General features: G+C 45.4%; 1 protein-coding gene across 2 annotated transcripts in view; it reads right to left on the reverse strand.

Moving 5' to 3' along the window:
* The window catches only part of SDK2 (sidekick cell adhesion molecule 2), a 794,004-nt gene that overhangs the window by 19,445 nt on the left and 750,913 nt on the right, over positions 1-23,646 (reverse strand). Inside the window, exons 30-43 of one of the 2 annotated variants that reach the window (XM_075350683.1) lie at positions 22,909-23,110; positions 22,581-22,684; positions 20,734-20,804; positions 19,927-20,062; positions 15,504-15,560; positions 13,092-13,193; positions 10,550-10,665; positions 7,891-8,077; positions 2,722-2,859; positions 2,059-2,220; positions 1,674-1,799; positions 1,095-1,259; positions 788-928; positions 566-704 (exon numbers count right to left, since the gene is read on the reverse strand). In XM_075350683.1, coding sequence (XP_075206798.1) covers positions 566-704; positions 788-928; positions 1,095-1,259; positions 1,674-1,799; positions 2,059-2,220; positions 2,722-2,859; positions 7,891-8,077; positions 10,550-10,665; positions 13,092-13,193; positions 15,504-15,560; positions 19,927-20,062; positions 20,734-20,804; positions 22,581-22,684; positions 22,909-23,110 — 1,846 coding nt within the window. The remainder of the gene's footprint in view (positions 1-565; positions 705-787; positions 929-1,094; positions 1,260-1,673; positions 1,800-2,058; positions 2,221-2,721; positions 2,860-7,890; positions 8,078-10,549; positions 10,666-13,091; positions 13,194-15,503; positions 15,561-19,926; positions 20,063-20,733; positions 20,805-22,580; positions 22,685-22,908; positions 23,111-23,646) is intronic. The other variant, XM_075350684.1, reaches the window with a different exon arrangement.

Below are 23,646 nucleotides of genomic sequence, written 5' to 3' on the forward strand. Positions count from 1 at the left end.
GGTTGGCCCAACCAGTTATTAGGTTTAGGCAGCAATCACTTTTTCACACAGGGCCCTGTAGGTTTGTATTTGTTTTTCCCTTAATAATAAAGACCTTCATTTATAAATTGCATTTTGTGTTTACTTGTGTTGTCCTTGTCTAATATTTCAACTTGTGTGGTGATCTGAATGTGTGAGAAACATGCAAAAGAATAAGAAATCAGGAAGGGGGTAAACACTTTTTCACACCACTGTTCCCTATGGCTCTGCTCACATTATGTTTATAGTCTGTTGGACATTTACAGTATGTTCAGAGGATCTCCTGATGAATACCACCATCGTACATATATTAGAATTTATTTGTATGACATGGTGTCATTTACCATGTTATTCCATACTGTAAAGTAGACTATATTTACTGGCAGAGGACAATCCTTCGGTTCCTAATTACTCCATGGAGCATTTCTTATCATATGTACCAAATGTGGTCTCCAAATGTGATGTGAACAGAGCCTAATTTGCCATTATCAGGCATTGCCCGTGTGACATCACAGTATGATAAATGGTTTCTCCTTTATCTACGCACCTCGTGTAAATTCCGTTCTTTCTGCAGAACGAGTTCTTCACGGAGAGTCGCCGGTTGTTCAGCTCCAGTGCTGGGAATCTGCTCTCATCCAGACTCACCATCTCTCCATGGCCCAGGGTGCTATTCTTGGGATTACAGCCTGATGGGGGGGATTAGATAATGGTGAGGAAGTAACAAAGGGAACAGCCAAAATGCGCAGGCTTCTACGGAACGCCTTCTCACCTGAATCCGATTTCTTGGCATATTTCTTGCTCTGTCCTCGGATGATCAAAGCGAAGACCAGTAGAAGGATGAAAATGAGACCAATGAGGGCGATGACGACCAGGAACCACCACTCCTCATAGAACGGGTTGGCTTTTGTGGCTATAAGAGGAAAGTAGTAGAAAAATGAGCTCCAGGTAATACAGCACACTCACTTTTCTATGTTTTGCAGCCCTCTCGAATTTTGTGCAAACACAATCACAATTTATGCCCATGAGAGTAGAAGGAGAATAGTCCTGTTGGACTGGACACAGCAATTATGTAATACCTGATACAGATGTGGAGGGTGGGCTGGGGGTCCCATATCCATAATCGTTGACGGCAATGACACGAAAGTCATAGCTTACGCCGAGCTTCAGGATGTCAATGCTGAAGGTGTATGATGTGGCTTCTTTGGGAATGTCCTTGATGAGTATGTCCCATAATCCTTCATCTGAAGTGGGGAAATACAGTATATACTCTATACGATACAGTAGAACTGACGCACAAGGGTAAGAGCATAAATCGGCCACACATTCAGTCTGTGTAAAAATAATGCTCATCTGAACCGTTCCACTGAATAACATTGGCCCAGGGCTTTCAGTTATTTTTTTCCCGGACAGCACTGGGACTAAAAATACGGTTGTGTCAACGTAGCTTTATTCTGAGCATCTTTCTAAACATATTCATTCTTTTTATACAATAGTGCCCTAAATATCACTAGTGACACAGAATCTGAGCCTGCAACTACCATAACCCAATTGTGTCATCGTAAACTGGCCATAGACCCATGGATAATATGGCTGACTCCACCAACATCCATTTAATGCACATCAATACAGTAATTACAGCATGCACACAGTCATACCTGATGGTCGGGCCTCTATAACGTATCTGGTGATTGGGCTTTTTCCTGGGTCCCCACTCGACCATTGGATGGCAATTAACGAACTGTATCTGGAAATGGACGGGACCCCCGGAGGTCCTGGAGCCCCTAGGGTTGGAAAAAGTAATGATTAAATGTTGGTGGAGAAGCTACATGAACCACACACATGTGGCGAGTATAAAACATGGTGGTTTCTTTATCAATCAGTGTGAATACAATTGAGGGAGAAAATGGCGCCAATTGGAGAAACCACGGGGAATAGCCACAGTGCAAGGTCGGTGCTCGCGGCATTGCTGTGGGCATCTGCCATTAGTGTGGAATGTAAATCACTAATGGAGGATCTATATTAGGCGCCTGGTTCATTTACCATCTCCTGGTCCCGTAGTCACATTGGCTTCAATGTCTGGCCCATAAGTGAAGGTCTTGGCTCGTATTCGGAAACGATACGTCACTCCTTCAGCGAGGTCCTTCAACTTCATCCACAGGGGACTGTTTCCCTTCACATCCACAGTCACAATCTTACTAATTCCTGGGAATTAGACAAAAATTGTTAAGATCAGCAGATTCGGTTATCGCCACATCTAGCCTTTATCTACAGAGAGCAACAATCCTGGTATAAAGGCGAAAGAGTTGGTGCAGATTGATTTGCAGGACCCCATTCATCGGCCACGTCCATGGGAGCCATGAGAACAACCTCTTACCGGATGGCATCCATGGCTCTTCTTTTCATTAGTCGGCCCAGCATGATGTGATGTCATATGTTTCTGATTCCGCGTTGATGATGTTGCCGGGTAAGAGGCAGTTCTTATGACTCCCGATTAGCGGCCACAGATTACTGCCGTGTCAAATGGGTTGGGTCATGCAAATTAATTGTCAACAATTCTAAAAGGGTTAGAAAAACATGTCTGCTTTCTTACAAAAACCCCTCCAGACCCGTGTACTGGATGCCCATGGTATGGTGCTCTATTAAAATGAGTTGTAATATCATACACAATCTGAGAATCCGTAGATTAAACAGAATTAAACTTACCGTCTACCGGTGTGCACGGCTCGTATACCAGTCTATACCCTTCCAGAATCCCATTGGGATAAATGGGTGCATCCCACGATACGTTTACAGATGTGGTGGTCAATTCACTAAATCTAAGGGTGGCTGGTGCACTGGGGGCTGTAAGGAAAGAAGATGTAAGAAGACCACAAACGTATTTGTAAGGAATACATCAGGTGATTATACAGGAAACATGTAGAAAATGGCAGCAAAGCCTGATCTACGCTGGGAGTACTCATTGATTAAGGGTAGTAACACCAGAAACGCGTTGAGCGTCTTAATTGGCAACATGGAGATTTTTATATGAGTTCATACATGAAATAAAGATTGAAGAATTTTATATCAGCCGACCGGATCCAATCTCTTTTTTTTCCTTGGATGTTCCACCCGTGGGTCAGTGGCTTTCCTTTGGATGGGGAGCACTTACACACTCACGATCGTAGATTATCATTATACACAGTGAGGCAATTTTCTCTTTTTCATGTGGAGATTTGTGTGACCCTCTAACTATCTGCTGCCCCAGGCCATCGCTGACAAAATGCCAAACTGGTCATGCTAAATGGAGTTACAAGCAACATGACGTTCACCATTGCGTCACCATGTGGTCTTGTCAGTGGAGAGAACGGGGTGCCAACAGTGGACCTGCCAGGTCTGGTGTTCTTACCAATTGAACTGCATGATGCTGGGATGTTTGTACAGGTCGAAATAAAGGACGTGGGCCCTCATGCCAATCTTGGGGAGCCTGTTTCTCCAGGTTTGGTCAGTGTGCATGAGCACACTAGTAGCTGCATGGAAGCCAATCTTTATGGCACCGGCAGTTCTTCTGTTCCTCCTCCCCCAAAGGATTAGATACCGATACTGCTACTCGGTTGCTGCCCGTCTACGGCCATGTCTGGGTCTCTGTGTGCTTGGTCTTTGTTCCCTGATCTTGAGACCATGCTGAGGAACAAGGCAAACTCTCTTGTGATGGCACATATGGATGTGCCATCCTGGAGGAGTTGGACGACCCGGACAACCTGAATGTGCTAATGGTAACGCTTCATCTTATTGTTAGTGGCAAGCACATTAGAAAAATGGAAAACTAGAGGATGAGTCAGGAAGGAAAAGGAGAGAGGAATTCTTTATGAACACCACTCCTTTTTGGGGTTGTCTTTCTACTCCTTTCTCTACGGTTGGCCCTTTCAGTTGCACCAAAGCAGATGAAATATATCCACAATTGCTTATTTCCTAATCGAACACCCCTGACGTCTAACTTGGGGTTATACTTTGATATGCATGTGGCCCCAGTATTTTTCAGCACTGGATACTGAATATGACATGACCTGTGACGACGACTGCACCAACAATGGCCACATTACACCTGACCACACTTTCCCTGAATTCCACCTTGTCAGGTCATCACCTCTGCGGAAATTATGTAACAACTCACAAATGTTGCCAGACCGGAATATCCAGAGACTTATGTGTTAAAATAACTCGGTACAAAACTGCAACGCAAGTCCCGGGGTCAGGAGGCAAATTTCCACACGTACATTTTATAATTATACTTGTGATGGAAATATAAAAGCTGCGATCTCACATGGAGACTGGCGTGACCGCGTCCCTGCCGAGACCTCCGTGTTCTATTCGCAGCCTCTGTGCTGTTTCCATAGTGCCTGAATATTTGGGACCAGTCGATAACAATTACGGTGGCAGCCCGGGCTTGTTTTGTGCTCCTGTCAGGATGAAAACCACTAACTGCGATAAATGAGGGGGTGTCGGAGCCGATAAAGCTCAGGGACGACTTCTCTGCTGGGTGTTAGTGGAACGCGGTTTGCCGGATGCAGACTAATGTCACTTGACATCGTCAGAGTGGGGCAGAGAATGGAGGATTTTGCTTCGGGGGCATCTGACTCTTTGGAGAGGTGCGCTAACACCTAGAGACTTGGCTGTGGTTATATAACTCCCTGCCCTCTCCAATTACAGTAAAACGGATCACTGGATTGCTAGATTTTCCAAATTTTTGGCAAAAAAAGTACCGTAACCATGACCGGAGAGGCGCCAAATTAGGCGTGTGGTACAAGATACCAGTTAGCTTTATCGTCACAGGGGGTTTGAAAATGTGGGTAACTATGTTCTCTTGCTCGTATCCAGTCAGATGACATTTTATATTATTTGTTGTTTTATACCAGATTATTATTACACATTTATACTATTGGGTGCATAAGAAATACATATTTCCATAATGATATGTAAAACTTGCAGGAAATTTCTAAAGTTTGAAGGAATTGAAAGGCCGGACCTGATCACATCAGTAATCTGTGGTCGTCAGATGGGAGCCCTACAGACCACCACCGAACCCCTTGTATTTTGGGCTCTTCTTTTGATTAGCCGTCCTGGTGCCACGTTTTTGTTGCATCTTGATGCTAATAAAAGAAGACCCACAGATGGTAGGAGGCACTACTCAGGGGGCCATCCGACAGCCACTGATCATCAATGAGGCTGCTGGACCAGGTCCTGTGAATCGATGGGTACCAATGCTATCCATATTATACAAGGTTTTGCCCGACCATCTACTTTTGCAGTCTGGTCAGTGTGATGTATTTATGGATATGTAGACCATTTCTATCCCGTGTAATTCATATAATCCAGCAGTCGATATGAGACTTGCAGCAGGAACAGTGGCTTCCTATAGATGCGAGTGCAGCTCTTGCCCATATGCTTCTTTCAAGCCACCATATTACCATCATACAGCGTGAGAAAGGTCTGCCTTAACCAAAATGTTAGTTCCCTAAATCATTATTCTTAATCGTTGAGGAATCACGTCGCTGACGCACATGTCTTAAGGTTTGCGGTTTGGTGGACTGTGGGGACATCATTGTCTATGGGGCACTATTGGGGCATCATACTGTCTGGGGTGGGTGAGGAGAGAGCACTGTGTGGAGCAACATTGTGTAGGTGGAACTGTGGGTGCATCATACTGTTGGGAGGTTCACATGGGGCATCATAATATTCTGTGGGGGAGCACTGTGGAAAAATCAATGTGTGGCAAGCATCATAGTGCAGCGGGGGCACAGTGGGTGCAATGTAAAGTGTGTGGGGTGTCATTGTTCAGGGGGGCAAAGTGGGTGCAATGAAAAGTGTGTGTGGCATAACTTTGCGGGAGGTCACAGTAGGTGTAATGTAAAGCGCGTGGGGCATCATTGTGTGGAGGTTATTATGGGGAGCATAATTGTGTGACGCCCTGGCCTATCTGGTCGTCAAAGGGTATTGTGCAATCTGCCCTCCTGTGTAATATCCACCTCCTCCTTGGTTAGGAGTCCCCAGCCAATGGTGTTGCCAAAACCAGCTAATCAAAATCCTAGGAACACTCTGCACCACACCCACCAGACACACCAGTGGACGGCCTGAGTGGAATAGGGTCGCCCACTTGGGGGGTTGGTTAAGGGGAGGTCAGGAGTAGGCCAGTGTAGTGTTGGAAGTGAAGGAGAGAGGAGGTCAGGAGCTGGGCTCCTTGGAAGTTACTAGGTAGCAGACGGTGGTCTGGGCATAGAAGGAGCTGGACCCCCGGTCGCAGGTGATCATGACAAGGGCATGATATTGTCGTTGAGGACAGCCGGCGGCCTTGTACCATCACCGGGCTGGGACCAGGGCACGACGGGCTACGTGGACCCTAGGTCAGGGAGTAGCTTCAGACAACCTGACAATTCACCCGACGAGAACGGAGCCTTCAAGATCCGCTCTCCACCCGATCCAAAATTGGGGTACTAGCGCAACGAGGGGGGTATGACTTTCCACTAAAACGGTCCAGGAAATCCCAAGCGTGAACCCTGAGAGCAAGCTCCCTCAGTTAGCCACACTGGGGAGCAGGACACGACTAGTTTCAAGCTATAGGGGCCAACTAAGAAGAGAACAAGGTGCCAAGGGAAAGGTCACAGATCATCAGGCAACACCAGCGGGAACGGGACCCAAATGTGCTCCCCTCAGCGGCAGCGGTGTCCAGAACTTTGGTTTACAAAGTTGTTGGTGTCAGCTTTATGGACTGAGTGAGTACGTAATTGACCCTTACCTCCCCAACGGCACACCCCTGTCACCATCACCGTGCCCCGGGGCATTCCCCCTACCCATGGAGGGGTTAAACACCTGGCTGCCCACACCATCACCCCTGGGTACTCCCAGCTGCAGCAGTGGTACTCCACCTTACCACACACCACGGGTGGCGTCATGAACTTTAGACACTATCCCCTGTAAATACTCCCCCTTTATTTGAGTGGCCGCACGACCCCCGGGTCCGGACGCCCCTCGAGCCACCGCGGATCTGGAACCGAGCAGCTTGGCTGCTGACGTGGGGGCGGCACAATTGTGTTGGGGATATTGTGGGAAGCCTCATTGTGTGGGGGGTACGGTGGGGCGTGAAAAGTGTACTGGGCATAATTGTGTGTGGGGGTGGGGTCACTGTTGGGGGCATTACAATGTGTGTGTGTCTCTGGGTAAATCAATGTGAGGGGATCATTATTGTGTAGGGGGCATGAAAAGTGCGAGGGGCTTCATTGTGTGGGGCACTGTAGAGGGATGTGTGTTTTGGCAGCACTATGGAAAAATCAATGTGTTAGGGTATCATACTGTTTGAGGGCACTGTGAGGGCATCATAACATGTGGGGGATACACTGTGGGAACATCATAACGTATGTGGGGCATCATACTGTGTGTATAAGAGTGGTTCTGGAGGTATCTATGTGTGTGTGTGTGTGTGTGTGTGGCTAAAACTGTATGCCAGGCATTGTGGGGGCAACATACTGTGTAGGGGCTAAAAAGGGGTATTAAACTGGCAACACTAAAAATCTTCACTAGGGGTACTTTCGGTGTGGGCACTTATAAAGGACTGGCCAGAGGTAGGGATGTGCCTTAGCTCTGTGCGCTGCTCTTTCCTGTCCTCCAGAGTCGGAAATACAGTAAATCTCTGAATACTTTATCTTGGATCTAATATGAATATTTAAAGGAAGAGTGCCCCCTAGTTGACAGAAAATCAAGGAAAATTGCATAATGTTACAGAAAAACAATTTCTTTCACTTTATGTTGTCACGCTGTGTATTGCCGGCATTTCTAGAGGATCCTACTATATTGATTTCAGTACAAATACCCAGTCCCGGGGTGACGGCTGCGGCTCCTCACCTGCTTGCTGTGTCTGGCCACGGATCGGTTGACTGCGGGGACCATCTCCGGCCGTGTTAAAGGCCGCCACACTGATGAGGTAGGTGGTATAGCCGGTCAGGTTCTTGATCTTCACCCCACTCTCCGGCAGGAACAGGGTTCTTACTTTCTCAGTCTCATTTAGTCGAGTCGCTTCCCAGTAAAAAATCTGTGCGGACAGGAAAAGGTTAAAGTATTATACATTAGGGTTAATGCAATAAGCTCTGTTCCATCTGTGATTTTTTTATTAATTTCTGGGAAAGTTGTGTGACGACAAATGTGTCCTTCATTACAGCCAGACATACATTGATTAGCTACCCTCATAGATTGGGTATTATGAGATGTCACTGCAACCGGAGCCCAGATTCATGCTGGGAGTTGTAGTTCCACATGTCGCAATTCATTGTGCTAGAGTATGATCTCCCAACAGCTGTAGTAGATCTCCCTCTTGTGTTGAGTCTTTGCATTACGCCAAACCTTTCCCATTCATTAAATAAATAACAAAATAAGGCTCCAATTCATAAGTTGTGGGAGGTGTGGTGGGGGGTTGTGTTACTTCAAATTTTTTTGCATCAAATTCTTGAAAAATGGCACACGTAGTTCATGAAATTTGGCCAAAGTAAAAATGTTTTTATGGTCTTGATTCAGTATTTCATTGGCACCTTTTTGGACTGGATGCTGGAACAGGGCAGTCTAAATATTTTTTCTCAACTCTATAAGCTATACATAAAGGTATCATTACCAGAGGAGGGAGTGCAGAAACACAGACCTAAAGAGGATGGAGTGCAGAAACACAGACCTAAAGAGGATGGAGTGCAGAAACACAGACCTAAAGAGGATGGAATGCAGAAACACAGACCCAGAGAGTGAAGAAACGCAGACCCAATGAGGCTGGAGTGCAGAAACGGAGACCCAGTGAGTGCAGAAACGGAGACCCAATGAGGATGGAGTGCAGAAATGCAGACCCGATGAGGCAGGAGTGCAGAAACGGAGACCCAATTAGGCTGGAGTGTAGAAACACAGACCCAGGGAGTGAAGAAACGCAGACCCAATGAGGCTGAAGTGCAGAAACGGAGACCCAGTGAATGCAGAAACGGAGACCCAATGAGGATGGAGTGCAGAAATGCAGACCCGATGAGGCAGGAGTGCAGAAACGGAGACCCAATTAGGCTGGAGTGTAGAAACACAGACCCAGGGAGTGAAGAAACGCAGACCCAATGAGGCTGGAGTGCAGAAACGGAGACCCAGTGAATGCAGAAACACAGACCCAAAGAGGCTGGAGTGCAGAAACACAGGCCTAAAGAGGATGGAGTGCAGAAACACAGACCTAAAGAGGCAGGAGTGCAGAAACGCAGACCCAGGGAGTGAAGAAACACAGACCTAAAGAGGCGGGAATACAGAAATGCAGACTCAATGAAGCAGGAGTGCAGAACAAAGACCCAAAGAGGCTGAAGTGCAGAAACGCAGACCCAACAAGGCGAGAGTGCAGAAACGCAGACCTAACGAGGTGAGAGTGCAGAAATGCAGACCAAACGAGGCGAGAGTGCAGAAACGCAGAACCAACAAGGTGGTAGTGCAGAAATGCAGACCCAAAGAGGCGAGAGTGCAGAAACGCAGACCCAACAAGGCGGGAGTGCAGTAACTCAGACCCAACGAGGCAGGAGTGCAGTAAGGCAGACCCAACGAGGCAGGAGTGGGTCTGACGACCATTAAAATCAAAGCAAGTTGTCACTCTTTGCAACTTGTAAGAATAAAGAAAGAGGCAGAGGATTTTTTTCAGATGCCCAACTGTGCTAGTGACCCTGATGATAGTGCCAAGAGCTGAGACTGTTTCATGAAGATAACGTTACACCTTTTGGAGAGCGGCACAGAGGTAATCGGACCATGGCTGCTCACTTTTCTCAGGATGGTGCTGACAATCCAAGATTTGCATTAATTACAAAACTGTTTAGTGAATTAATGTAGGAATGCGCCCATTCTAATGATGTGATGAATGCCCACAGCGGGCGCGGTAGTAAACGCTGATATTTATCCATCTGCACACACTGATTACACACACTGTTATTGGACTAGTAATATTCAGTAATGTGGGATCATTATCCATTTAATCCTCGTTATCTCTAATTTAAAGTGAAGAGAAACCATAAAAAGTGAACGCCAACTATTTCCGTAACGTAACATTCTCTGGAGAACACTTCAGCACTTTACGAATGGGAAATCAATAGACGAGGAGACGGCACAATCATCACTTTTTAGGGATCTGTTCTGTGTAAATCTACTAAATGAGAAAATAGCTGAGAGCAGAGAATAGGTTTTCGGGAGCTCGTGGTGAGCGGCTATAACATTGCTGACCATCAGGAACTGGACGCTACTTACCGAGGAGGCACAGTGGCCATGTGCCAAGAGCTGCCATAGCCAGCAGACGATAGCTTAGCTATGAAAACTTGTTAAAATTACAATGGTGGCATCATGGCACATTAGAATAGCCTCTGCTTCACAATAGATATTAATAATCAATCATACAGCACATATATCCACACATCGTGAATGGTGGGGGGGGGATCACAAATATTGTCATCCAAATGAAACCACACAAACATCCATTAATTGTGGACCATACAGTAAATAACACCCATCATACCTTGTATCCCTGTATGTCACCATTTTGAGACTCCAGTGGAGGTGGGTCCCAGGTCACGTCAAGCTGCACAGCAGTGGCACTTTGTATGGCGACGTTCTGCGGTGAAGCTGTGGGCACTGTCGAAAAGGGAAGTGTGGAAAATGAAAAGCACTGCCAGAGCATTGGTGGCCATAAAAGAGACCTGTCAATTATATAGTTTAACATTTATAGTGATAAATGTTAAAATAAAATATATATATTAACCAGGTGTAAATGCCGATGTTCTCCTCAATCCGGCAATGTTTTTCTTTCATTCCTACACCTCTCCATTCCTGAGATATGGCCCCTTCTTTCTTTATATCATTGTTAGCCAAATGGGTGTGATCTCCTGGGGAAGTCTTCTTGATGACCATGCCCACTTTACTGACAAGACTATAACTATATACAAGGAAGAGGAGGCCATATCTAAGGAATGGAAGGGAGCAGGGACAAGAGAAAAACAGCGCCGGATTCCGGAGAACAGCGGCGTTTACACCAGGTAAGAAAATTACATATTTATGATATGTGACTGGCCTTATTTAAGGTCACTGTTGTTCTCCTGAATCCGGCAATGTTTTTCTTTTATTCCTGCACTCTCCATTCCTGAGATATAATCCCTTCTTCCTTTATATCATTGTTAGCCAAATGGGTGTGATCTCCTGGGAGAGTCTTCTTGATGCCACGCCCATTCAACTAACAAGACTATAACTATATAAGGGGAAGATTGGGCCATATCTAAGAAAAGGAGAGGAACAGGAGCAAAAGAAAAACAATGCCGGATTCAGGAGAACAGCAGCATTTACATCAGGTAATAAAATTACATAATTATGATATGTGACTGGCCTTAATTAAGGTCACTGTTGTTCTCCTGAATATGGCAATGTTTTTCTTTTTTTCCTGCACCTCTCCATTCCTGAAATATGGCCCCTTCTTCCTTTATTTAATTGTTAGCCAAATGGGCGTGATCTTCTTGGGAAGTCTTCTTGATGACCATGCCCACTTAACTAACAAGATTATGACTATATACAGGGAAGACGAGGCTATATCTAAGGGAAAAAAAACAAAACAAAAGAAAAAACTCCTAAAATAGATATTTATTAGTATTCAATATTAAAATCATTAACTATAAAAAGCTATATTGCTTCTCAATGTCTACTCAGTATAGACCGGTCACGTGAGGTGGGTGTGGCTTGTTATTATCTCTTTCTAGACTAAAGGGGGCTTTACACGGTAGCGATATCGCTAGCAATTTGTAGCGATAGCAAGCGTGTAAGTACCCGCCCCCGTCGCGCATTCCGTGTGTTTGTGATCGCTGCCGTAGCGCACATTATCGCTACGCAGCGTCACACATACTTACCTGGTCGGCGTCGTCGCTGTGACTGCCGAACAATCCCTCCTTCAAGGGGGAGGGACGTTCGGCATCACAGCGACGTCACCGCAACGTCACTAAGCGGCTGGCCAATCAAAGCTGAGGGGCGGAGATGAGCGGGACGTAACATCCCGCCCACCTCCTTCCTTCCGCATTGCGGCCGGCGGCAGGTAAGGAGACGTTCCTCGCTCATGCGGTGTCACACATAGCGATGTGTGCTGCCGCAGGAGCGATGAACCACTTGGATAAACAACCCTTACCGATTTTTGAGTTTGGGACGACCACTCCATGGTGAACGATTTTGACCATTTTTGAGGTCGCTTAAGGTCGCTGGTAAGTGTCACACGCTGCGATATCGTTAATGACGCCGGATGTGCGTCACTAACAACTTGACCCTGACGACAAAACATTAACGATATCGTAGCGTGTAAAGCCCCCTTTAGTGTGATTACATATATAAATTACCCTCTTTGTACGGCTTAATTGTCTGTGCAGCTGGATTATGGCTGTCATATTTATGGCAACCTTAGTAAAGTAGTATCTGTTGACCTGTGACAACTGGCACTATTCATCCTTTGTTGGTGGTGGGTGCTTCCTTTGGCAACTGGCGGGTTGCAGGGCGAGAATAGGGAGAGACGACGAGGAGCGGGGGGCACCCAATACTTTATGGTGCACATCCGCTGGTAGGTAGGCGATAGGGAGGGATAGAGCCCCCCCCCTATAGTCATAGGATGACTACTTTGTAAAATTGCAACTACTATAGTTGGCTTACCTATAACTAAGAGATTACCATCACTCATCTCACAAATCGTCTCTACCACTCTCCACACCCACCTCACGTGACCGGTCTATACTGAGTAGACATTGAGAAGCAATATAGCTTTTTATAGTTAATGATTTTAATATTGAATACTAATAAATATCTATTTTAGGAGTTTTTTCTTTTGTTTTTTTTTTGCTCTAAATCTCCTGTCTTCATTGAATTTGGTTTATAATATATCTAAGGAAAGGAAGGGAGCAGGATCAAAAGAAAAAACACTGGATTCATGGGAAAAGCGGGGCTTACACTAGGTAATAAAATTACATACAGTATTTTTTAAGGTCATTTTAGAGGTCTCTTGGCACAGACATAACAATATGATTGATGACACTTACCCGCCTCTCCAACAAAAACTTCCTGGGGGACGCTGGCTGGTCCTTCGCCGGCAGCATTGTACACGCTCACCCTGATCTCATAGCGCTTGTGTTTGTTCAGATCTGAAGCAGAAGACAAGATGGTGGTGAGCATCAATATACTATACATATGTATCAACGTAGGCTACTCTGGTTTGTTTTTTGCTTGTTCTCAGCATCATAATGTTTACATTTTTGTATAATCTTAAAACTACATTTTGGATGTTGCCTTAAAGGGGTTGACCGATGAAAATCACCCATCGACAGGATAGGAAAAAACCTGCCAATTGGTGGAGATTCGACCCGACCGCTGTGACCTGCAACGATCATCAGAATGGGGAATTATTATCCCTATTACAAAATGGATCTTCAGTGCGTGCTTGATCCCAGCAGTCAGATCCCCATCGATCAGCGAGCTGTCACCTATCCGCATGTAATTACTAGCCAGTATCAGCCATCCATGATGTTGACAACAAGTCGCCTTTAAAGAAAAGACAACCCCTTTAGGCTGCTTTCACACATCCGGCTTGAGCTGTGCGGCTCAATCCGGCTGTGCATGCTATGCTTCGGATGCGGTGAAAACACCGCATCCTTTGCATAAGTTTTTCCCATGCGGCTCGTCCGGTTTTTGCCGCTTGCGGCATGCTACTGAGCATGCGCAGTGGCAAAAACCGCATGCGGCGGCCGGATGCGGTTTTTGCCGCATCGCGCCGCATCCGGCCACCATAGGCATGCATTGAAAGATGCGCCGCATCGGCCGAATGCGGTGCGATGCGGTTTTTTTGCCGCGCGAAAAAACGTGCCAGGCAACGTTCCATCCGGCCGCCGCATCGGCTAAATCTGCCGCATGCGGCAAAAAACGGACCGAACGCGAGCCCATGCGGCACAATGCGGCACTAATTAAATTCTATGCAGAAAAAACGCAACCGGCAGCAAAAAAAAATGGTTGCGATTTTCCTGCAAAGTGCCGTATTGTGCCGCATTGCAGAAACCGGAGGTGTGAAAGCAGCCTTAGCCCAATAATGATTTAACCCAGTGACTAGTGATGCGCAAATACTAAATATTTGGATTACTCATACAGAATACCTAGTACTAGTCTACGATTCAACCTAATGCAAGTCAATGGGGTACCTGAGCATTTTTCCTGAAGATTTCCCAGAAAAATACTTGGGTTTCCATTGAATTGCATTAGCTTCATTATTCCTGACGAATACTGGAATAGTACTAGGTATTCGGTACGAATAACCCAAACCCAAATATTTAGTATTCGCTCATCACTACCAGTGATCTCAATGCCAAATTCTAATTTAGACAGTTATTCATGTAAGATGGCTAAATTGATGACAAAACTCCGGCTTGACTATTTATGTGGGGTTACTCCATATATTCCCCATCTTCTACGGTACTACCCTATCTTCTTGGGATATTGGGCTGACAACAAAGTCTTGGAGTGTTTTTCTGGAGTTTTTGGATATGTGCACACAACATCTTTTTTTTTCAGGTAGATTCCGCCTGAAAAAGAGCTGAAAAAATGAATATAATGGACAGGAATGTTAAAACGGCATTGCTGTGCACAGGTTCCATATCTTGTTACTTCATTCATCTGTTTCAGGGTTGTGAAACCCTTCTGAGATAAAAAGAAGTAACATAATTGTTTTCAGACAGGTTTCTTTGGAAGCCATCCAATCCGTATAATAGTAGATATAAGGGAAAAGCTGCTAATGGTGGAGCCTCCTCAAAAACGAGGGCAAAACCGCCGGCAGACCATGTTAGCTTTTACTTGATGCCAATTTGTTACTTCAACACTCCATCAGACTAAAGACTTTGTGTGCACATAGTGGATTTTTGAGGAGGATTTGGCGAGTTTTCATCAAGTCTCTGCTCTAAAAACCATGTATACTGTGACTGCTATAGCAGATGTCATACGGCTGGTCCTTTTCCTAAGAAAATCAATTTAGATATATGATGTACCCGCTCTGCTGTTCCAATATCACCACTTAGCGGGAAATATTTTGGGTAATGTAGGTAGCGGCCTTATTGGTTGGCCCCCCAGCTACCTAGCTATGGTATATTCGCATGAGACTGGTTTGTTCAATAGCGGGAAATATTTTGGGTAATAATGTAGGTAGCGGCCTTATTGGTTGGCCCCCCAGCTACCTAGCTATGGTATATTCGCATGAGACTGGTTTGTTCAATAACATCCAATCATCTGTATGGGATTGCTTTGGGGGAAACACTTGGATTTCGAGAAGACCCAATTGGATAAATAGGAGAGTTACCAAACTGACTGCAACCAATCAGCCGCATGCGAATATACCCCAAAGTCACATATGTCTACTTATTGGGGATTGTTCTGATGCTTCATCACTAGCCGTTATTCAGGACCACACTTACTGTCCAACTCGTACTGGGTGAGAGACGGTTCACTCAGGTTCCGGACCATGTAGGCAGCTGGGCAGATTGGGAAGAAGATGGAGGAATTGGGGCAGGATGGCGGGTAGAGAGCAGGAGCAGGATGGGGAGTAGAGAGCAGGGACAGGATGGGGGGTAGAGAGCAGGGGCAAGATGAGGGGTAAAGTGCAGGGGCAGAATGGGGGGTAAAGAGAAGGGGTAGGATGTGGGGTAGAGAGTAGGGACAGGATGGGGGGTAGAGAGCAGGGGCAAGATGAGGGGTAAAGTGCAGGGGCAGAATGGGGGGTAAAGAGAAGGGGTAGGATGTGGGGTAGAGAGTAGGGACAGGATGTGGGGTAGAGAGTAGGGACAGGATGGGGGTAGAGAGTAGGGACAGGATGGGGGGTAGAGAGCAGGGACAGGATGGGGGGTAGACAGAAGGGGCATGATGAGGGGTAAAGTGCAGGGGCAGAATGAGGGATAAAGAGAAGGGGTAGGATGTGGGGTAGAGAGTAGGGACAGGATGTGGGGTAGAGAGTAGGGACAGGATGGGGGTAAAGAGCAGGGACAGGATGAGGGGTAGAGAGCAGGGACAGGATGGGGGGTAGAGAGCAGGGACAGGATGGGGGGTAGAGAGCAGGGACAGGATAGGAAGTAGAGAGCAGGGGCAGGATGGTGGTAGACAGCAGGGGCATGATGGGGTAGAGAGCAGTGGCAAAATGAGGGGTAGAGAGTAGGGGCAGGATGGGGGTAGAGAGCAGGGGCAAGATGAGGGGTAAAGTGCAGGGGCAGAATGGGGGGTAAAGAGAAGGGGTAGGATGTGGGGTAGAGAGTAGGGACAGGATGGGGGGTAGAGAGTAGGGCCAAGATGAGGGGTAAAGTGCAGGGGCAGAATGGGGGGTAAAGAGAAGGGGTAGGATGTGGGGTAGAGAGTAGGGACAGGATGTGGGGTAGAGAGTAGGGACAGGATGGGGATAGAGAGTAGGGACAGGATGGGGGGTAGAGAGCAGGGACAGGATGGGGGGTAGACAGAAGGGGCATGATGAGGGGTAAAGTGCAGGGGCAGAATGGGGGATAAAGAGAAGGGGTAGGATGTGGGGTAGAGAGTAGGGACAGGATGGGGGGTAGAGAGCAGGGACAGGATGGGGGGTAGAGAGCAGGGGCAGGATGGTGGTAGACAGCAGGGGCAGGATGGGGTAGAGAGCAGTGGCAAAATGAGGGGTAGAGAGTAGGGGCAGGATGGGGGTAGAGAGCAGAGGCAGGATGGGGGGTAGAGAGCAGGGACGAGATGGGGGGTAAAGTGCAGGGGCAGAATGGGGGGTAAAGAGCAGGGGCAGGATGGGGGGCAGAGAGTAGGGACAGGATGGGGAGTAGAGAGCAGGGACAGGATGGGGGTAAAGTGCAGGGGCAGAATGGGGGGTAGAGAGAAGGGGTAGGATGTGGGGTAGAGAGCAGGGGCAGGAGAGCCGTTAGTATACAGTGAACACAACATGCCAACACATAGACAAAACAGACAATTACGTACAGACAGTATGGTGATAGCTGTGTGCACGACCGTACACGAGGTGTCAGCTTACATGCAATGATTTCTTTTTTTTTTAGCGGTAAGTCAGGTCTGAATTTGGGTCTATTCATGGCACTTTAATATTTCTCCTAATTTTCTGTTCTCCCAGATCTCAGGCCCTTCACTTTTGGGAGCTGGAAAATGACAACTGTTCTGCAGGTCCAGTATGGTTGTCACCTAATAATGTAAAATATCTGCTCCCAATAATACCCAATGAAAGGACATATATGAGACTGTGCCCTTTCCCAAAATTTGAGTAGAGTAACGCTAAACTGATCCCGCCGCCATTGAAAGAACATGCTTATAATAATGTGACCGCTCTCTTATTTCTTCGTCTTTACGGCAGATATCTGATCTCCATTATTCAGGGACGTCCTCTGGTATAGTCACTGCACAGATTTCCTTGCTGAGGTCAGAGATAGTCGCAGACTATCCAGATGATGCATCCACTACATGACGGGTATCTCCTATCTCCTGGAATGAATTCAGCAAAGGCGGATGGTACAAGACGCTGCAGTGTCAGGGGACTCTGCCAGGACGGGTACTTATTCTCCTGGCCAATAGCACCGACAGCTGGACACGATGTGATGTCATATTAACACTCTTGTAATGTACATTTAGAGGTCACATAGCTAATCACAAACATATGGCTCCAATAATGGTTCTCATACAGCACACAGAACGATGCAGCAACCATGGTCAGATGAGAAATGAGAGGTTTTCCTTGCAGGTTAGCAAAAAAACCAAACACATCCCTGTTACCCCTGTACTGTGACATCACTGTGTATTACCCCTGAACTGTGACATCACTGTGTGTATTATCCCTGTACTGTGACATCACTGTGTGCATTATCCCTGTACTGTGACATCCCTGTTTGTGTTACCCCTGTACTGTGACATCACTGTGTGTATTATCCCTGTACTGTGACATCACTGTGTGACATCACTGTGTGTTATCCCTGTACTGTGACATCACTGTGTGTATTATCCCTATACTGTGACATCCCTGTGTGTGTTACCCCTGTACTGTGACATCACTGTGTGTATTATCCCTGTACTGTGACATCACTGTGTGCATTACCCCTGTACTGTGATATCACTGTGTGTATTATCACTGTACTGTGCTATCATTGTGTATATTATCCCTGTACTGTGACATCACTGTGTGTATTATCTCTGTGCTGTGACATCATTGTGTGTATTACCCCTGTACTGTGACATCACTGTGTGTATAACCCTGTACTGTGACATCACTGTGTGTATTATCCCTGTACTCTGACATCACTGTGTGTATTATCCCTGTACTGTGACATCACTGTGTGTATTACCCCTGTATTGTGAGATCACTAGGTGCATTATCCCTGTACTGTGACATCACTGTGTGTATTATCCCTGTACTGTGACATCATTGTGTGTATTATCCCTGTACTGTGACATCATTGTGTGTATTATCCCTGTACTGTGACATCCCTGTGTGTGTTAACCCTGTACTGTGACATCACTGTGTGTTATCCCTGTACTGTGACATCACTGTGTGTATTATCCCTGTTCTGTGACATCACTGTGTGTAGTATCCCTGTACTGTGACATCAATGTGTGTATTATCCCTGTACTGTGACATCACTGTGTGCATTATCCCTGTACTGTGACATCACTGTGTGCATTATCCCTGTACTGTGACATCACTGTGTGCATTATCCCTGTACTGTGACATCACTGTGTGCATTATCCCTGTACTGTAACATCACTGTGTGTATTATCCCTGTTCTGTGACATCACTGTGTGCATTATCCCTGTACTGTGACATCACTGTGTGCATTATCCCTGTACTGTGACATCACTGTGTGCATTATCCCTGTACTGTAACATCACTGTGTGTATTATCCCTGTTCTGTGACATCACTGTGTGCATTATCCCTGTACTGTGACATCACTGTGTGCATTATCCCTGTACTGTAACATCACTGTGTGTATTATCCCTGTTCTGTGACATCACTGTGTGCATTATCCCTGTACTGTGACATCACTGTGTGCATTATCCCTGTACTGTGACATCACTGTGTGCATTATCCCTGTACTGTAACATCACTGTGTGTATTATCCCTGTTCTGTGACATCACTGTGTGTATTATCCCTGTACTGTGACATCACTGTGTGCATTATCCCTGTGTACATTTTCGGGATGTAACTATATGAGTTTGCACCTGATCCTTGTTGTCGGAGGAGACACAATGGTTCATCTGCCAGTGAGTATAAATTACGAGTTTGGGGCCTTGTTAGATTTTGTATCAGGGCCCGGGAACGTGAAGCTAAATCTCTGCACTCATTAATTCTAGACTAAAGCACACGTTAACTAGAACGGATAAAGAACAGAAGAAAATAGAAAAGACCCTGCGCTGCCTAAAATGAGCTATTAATTAGCTAACGTACCGCGCAGATTAATGTGCCACTTAGGAGGTGAAAATGGCAAGTGACAAATCATCTCCTTGGCTCGCAGTGGATGTAATGTGATGCTGTTTACTCACCATAGTTGGTGATTTTATTTTGTAAGAGCTTTATTAATATTCATGTGAATGAAATATATATTTTTTATTGCACTACCAATATCTCTGAGACAAATACCGCTACTAATTTGAATACGCTGCAGTGTAAAGCATGGAGGAAAACAAAGACGCATCCTGAGCCTCTGATGAGATGGATTTTAGACCACCACAGATTGCCATCAGGCAGTGCAGCTAAGTGGGAGCCACTGATCACAGCCTAGGGGTATGGACATACATGCCACATGAAATATGTTAATATTGAGAAAGTTGTTATGAAGGATGACTGAATTTGTCGCATAATATGTTCATCAGTACTTACATGTTAACTCTGCCCATTTGGTATTGGGGTCATTGATGTTTCGCAGAGTGAAACTCCGCACCCCATCATAGACAAGTTCACGGTAGCGAATTCGGTAGCCCAGGAGGATGCCATTGATTTTGTCTTCTGCTGGAGCCTAAAAGGATAAAGAGAGTTATTCACACTTGCATGTAAGGGTATGTTCACATAATGGTTTTTTTTTCCAGCCGGGCGAAACCGACAAGGTTTTCTGGGGAATCTTTTTAAAGTTCATTAAGTAATTAATAAGATGTGAAAGTTTTTTATTAGGCTAAAATGTTCATAAAACGCTGCACAGGATGCCTGGCTATTTTTTATTTTTGCCTTCCCATTCACTTGCAAGCAGAAAACCCCCTGGAGAAGCATAAAACCCCTGAAGAAGTGGCAAACACCTAAAGAATAGACCACTCACTTTCAACCGCTTAGCTTTTTAGAAACCTGAAGTAGTTATATAAGATGCTCCAAAGCCTAAACATGTGAACAACACGTCATTTTCACATTCAAACTGCTCCAAAGGTTCTTCCTATTCATTTTTTATGCATTTTCAGGGGATTTTTTGCAGCAGACCTGCTCCAAACCCTCTGGAAAAAAAACATTGTGTGAACATCCCCTGAGGAAGTAATATTCATAGTGGTAACACTTCCTGAAAGTCACCTCATTGTAGAAGCATACAATCAGACTCAACTTTTCCCTGAACTGGCTGATAACAGAGAATAATGAATTAATTCCCTGCACAACTACTAGAAGACAGGCAACCCTTATAGAAAATACATCTCAGGCGTTACATACCTGCCAATGAATTAATACCGAGGTGGTTGTTTGAGGGATGACGGACAGAATCGCTGGGGCAACATCAGGTGCTGGAATATTAAAAAATAAATCACTAAATATGGTAAACACTTGGATTTATTACCATTATTCAGAAAAGAACAATATAGTTAAAGGGGTTCTCCAAAAATATCATAAAATTACCCTCATCATCTAACTCACGCATCAGCCCATCCTACTCGTGTTATTCTGAGGCATTCTCAAGAAATACAGCTCTTAAGACCTGTGTATAAATGACAGAGGAGCTATGTATTAAGCACACTTACATCTGTGATCTAAGAAGAAGGGCTGTGACATCAGAAGAAATAAATCTTCTCAGAAGACTGCAGCACCATTGAACTGAGATAGGAGAGAATACACCTTTGTGCTTAGATAGCTGAAGCTGAGAAGATTTATATCTTCTGATGTCCCTGCCCATCTCCTCAGCTCATGGACAAATGTGTGATTATGATACAGCTCCTCTGTCAGTTGAGACACAGGTCTCAGGAGCTGTGTTTCTTCAGACTGCAGCCAACCTTGAATTGTGACTAGGATGGCCTGCTGTTTGAAGTATGTGATGGGAGCCATTTTATTACATTCCTGGAAAACCTGTTTAAACACACCCATCCTTTTTAGAGGATTTGCAGTGCACATGATAACCTTTCACTAAGATAAATTGGCACCCAACTATATGGCTCTGATTTCTCTCTGCCCCGTTGCAGCCATTAAGCTTCCCATACACTTTAGATAGCTGTTTGGCTAGTGACTATCTTGCCTGACATCTCCACACATACACAGTAGTGTTCATTCTGCTGTGTTCTCTATAAGAGAGCTGCTGCCAGATATCTTTGGCGGTGGCTTATCTCCTGGAGAACAAAAGGATGGGCAGTCCAAAATCAGATCTTTATCTTTCCCGCCATCATCTGTCAGGGTGACTCCATACGCATAAGGTTGTTGAGTGATATTGGCGGGTTCGGCTGACATTAGTGTGCCATACACATAAGATAGTTGGCCGATATTGGCGGGTTCGGCTGACATTAGTGTACCATACACATAAGATAGTTGGCCGATATTGGCCGGTTCAGCTGACATTAGTGTACCATACACATAAGATAGTTGGACGATATTGACCGGTTCAGCTGACATTAGTGTACCATACACATAAGATAGTTGGCCGATATTGGCGGGTTCGGCTGACATTAGTGTACCATACACATAAGATAGTTGGCCGATATTGGCGGGTTCGGCTGACATTAGTGTACCATACACATAAGATAGTTGGCCGATATTGGCGGGTTCGGCTGACATTAGTGTACCATACACATAAGATAGTTGGCCGATATTGGCCGGTTCAGCTGACATTAGTGTACCATACACATAAGATAGTTGGCTGACATTGGCGGGTTTGGCTGACATTAGTATACCATACACATAAGATAGTTGGCCGATATTGGCGGGTTCGGCTGACATTAGTGTACCATACACATAAGATAGTTGGATGATATTGACCGGTTCAGCTGACATTAGTGTACCATACACATAAGATAGTTGGCCGATATTGGCGGGTTCGGCTGACATTAGTGTACCATACACATAAGATAGTTGGCCGATATTGGCGGGTTCGGCTGACATTAGTGTACCATACACATAAGATAGTTGGCCGATATTGGCGGGTTCGGCTGACATTAGTGTACCATACACATAAGATAGTTGGCCGATATTGGCAAGTTCGGCTGACTTTAGTGTAATGTATATGGAGGCCTGTAGATGGCATCATTTGAGTAGTAGCGGTACTATAAGATCTTTCCTGAGACTGACGGGGAACTTACCAGCTTGCAGTGTCGTTAGGGACTCAGATTCTGCACTGTATTCACTGTCTCCAATGTCATTTGTTGCTTTGACTCGGAATTTGTATGTCGTGAATGGCTTCAACCTTAAATATTACCACGAAAAAGTTGGTGACATCATTACATATGTCCAAAAAAATTATATTTTGGTGGCAGACATTGTGAAAAGTATGGAGTCAGTCTTTTTTCTTGGGATTAATACAATTCTAAGTCAAAAAGGGGTCAGAACCATTCCCCACCTTACTCTCTTCATGGCCATATTCACACAATAGCTGCCACCATGTTAAACATGTTAAAATAGATCTTCTACCTGTCTATAATGGAGGAGGTGGCATTGTGACTGACGGAGGAAGAGTGCACCACCCATCGTCCTTTGGGTAGTTCTCGCGTCTGGATGGTGTAGTAACGCACAGGAGAAAGGCCGTCGCTTCCCGGTTCCCAAGAGAGCAGCACATTTCGGGACTTAACGTCTTCCTGTAGGACTACGGGCTTACTGGGGGGTTGAGGTCGTTCTGCAAAAAGGAACAAAATGATAGTCTGCGATGCCATTTATGCAAATTCCCATAGACGAGGATACAAAGTTATGGGTAATAAATGGGGGCCCAACTAATCGGCATAAATATTACACCTGAAAATAAGAACTCCGCTTCCTCCTCCTCCTGGACTGATCTTTCATTCTCAAAATTCTCAAGTCACAGGTAAAATCTACCCCATTACTGAGATAGGAGATGACACTTAAAGTTCTATGGAGAAGTGTCATTTTAGGACAACTTGCAGCAGAATGGTTTTATTTCTGTCTTGTGATATTCAATTACATTTTTCTGCACCAAGTTCACTAATTTTGACACAAAATAAAAAAAAGTATCCTAATTTACTCTAAATTTATCGGTGACTTTTTTAGCCCAAAAAAAAAGTCATAGGTTCAGCTAAAATATTGCAAAATTTGAGAAAGCCTTTTAGGTGTAAGTAAAATCACTCCGGGGGGTGGGGGGGGAGGCGAAGGACAGTTGCACAAAAGATTTGGCCATTTTTAAAAGAGCCGCTATTA

The sequence above is a fragment of the Anomaloglossus baeobatrachus genome, chromosome 5 (genome assembly GCF_048569485.1).
Source record: "Anomaloglossus baeobatrachus isolate aAnoBae1 chromosome 5, aAnoBae1.hap1, whole genome shotgun sequence".
In the NCBI taxonomy this organism is placed as follows: domain Eukaryota; kingdom Metazoa; phylum Chordata; class Amphibia; order Anura; family Aromobatidae; genus Anomaloglossus; species Anomaloglossus baeobatrachus.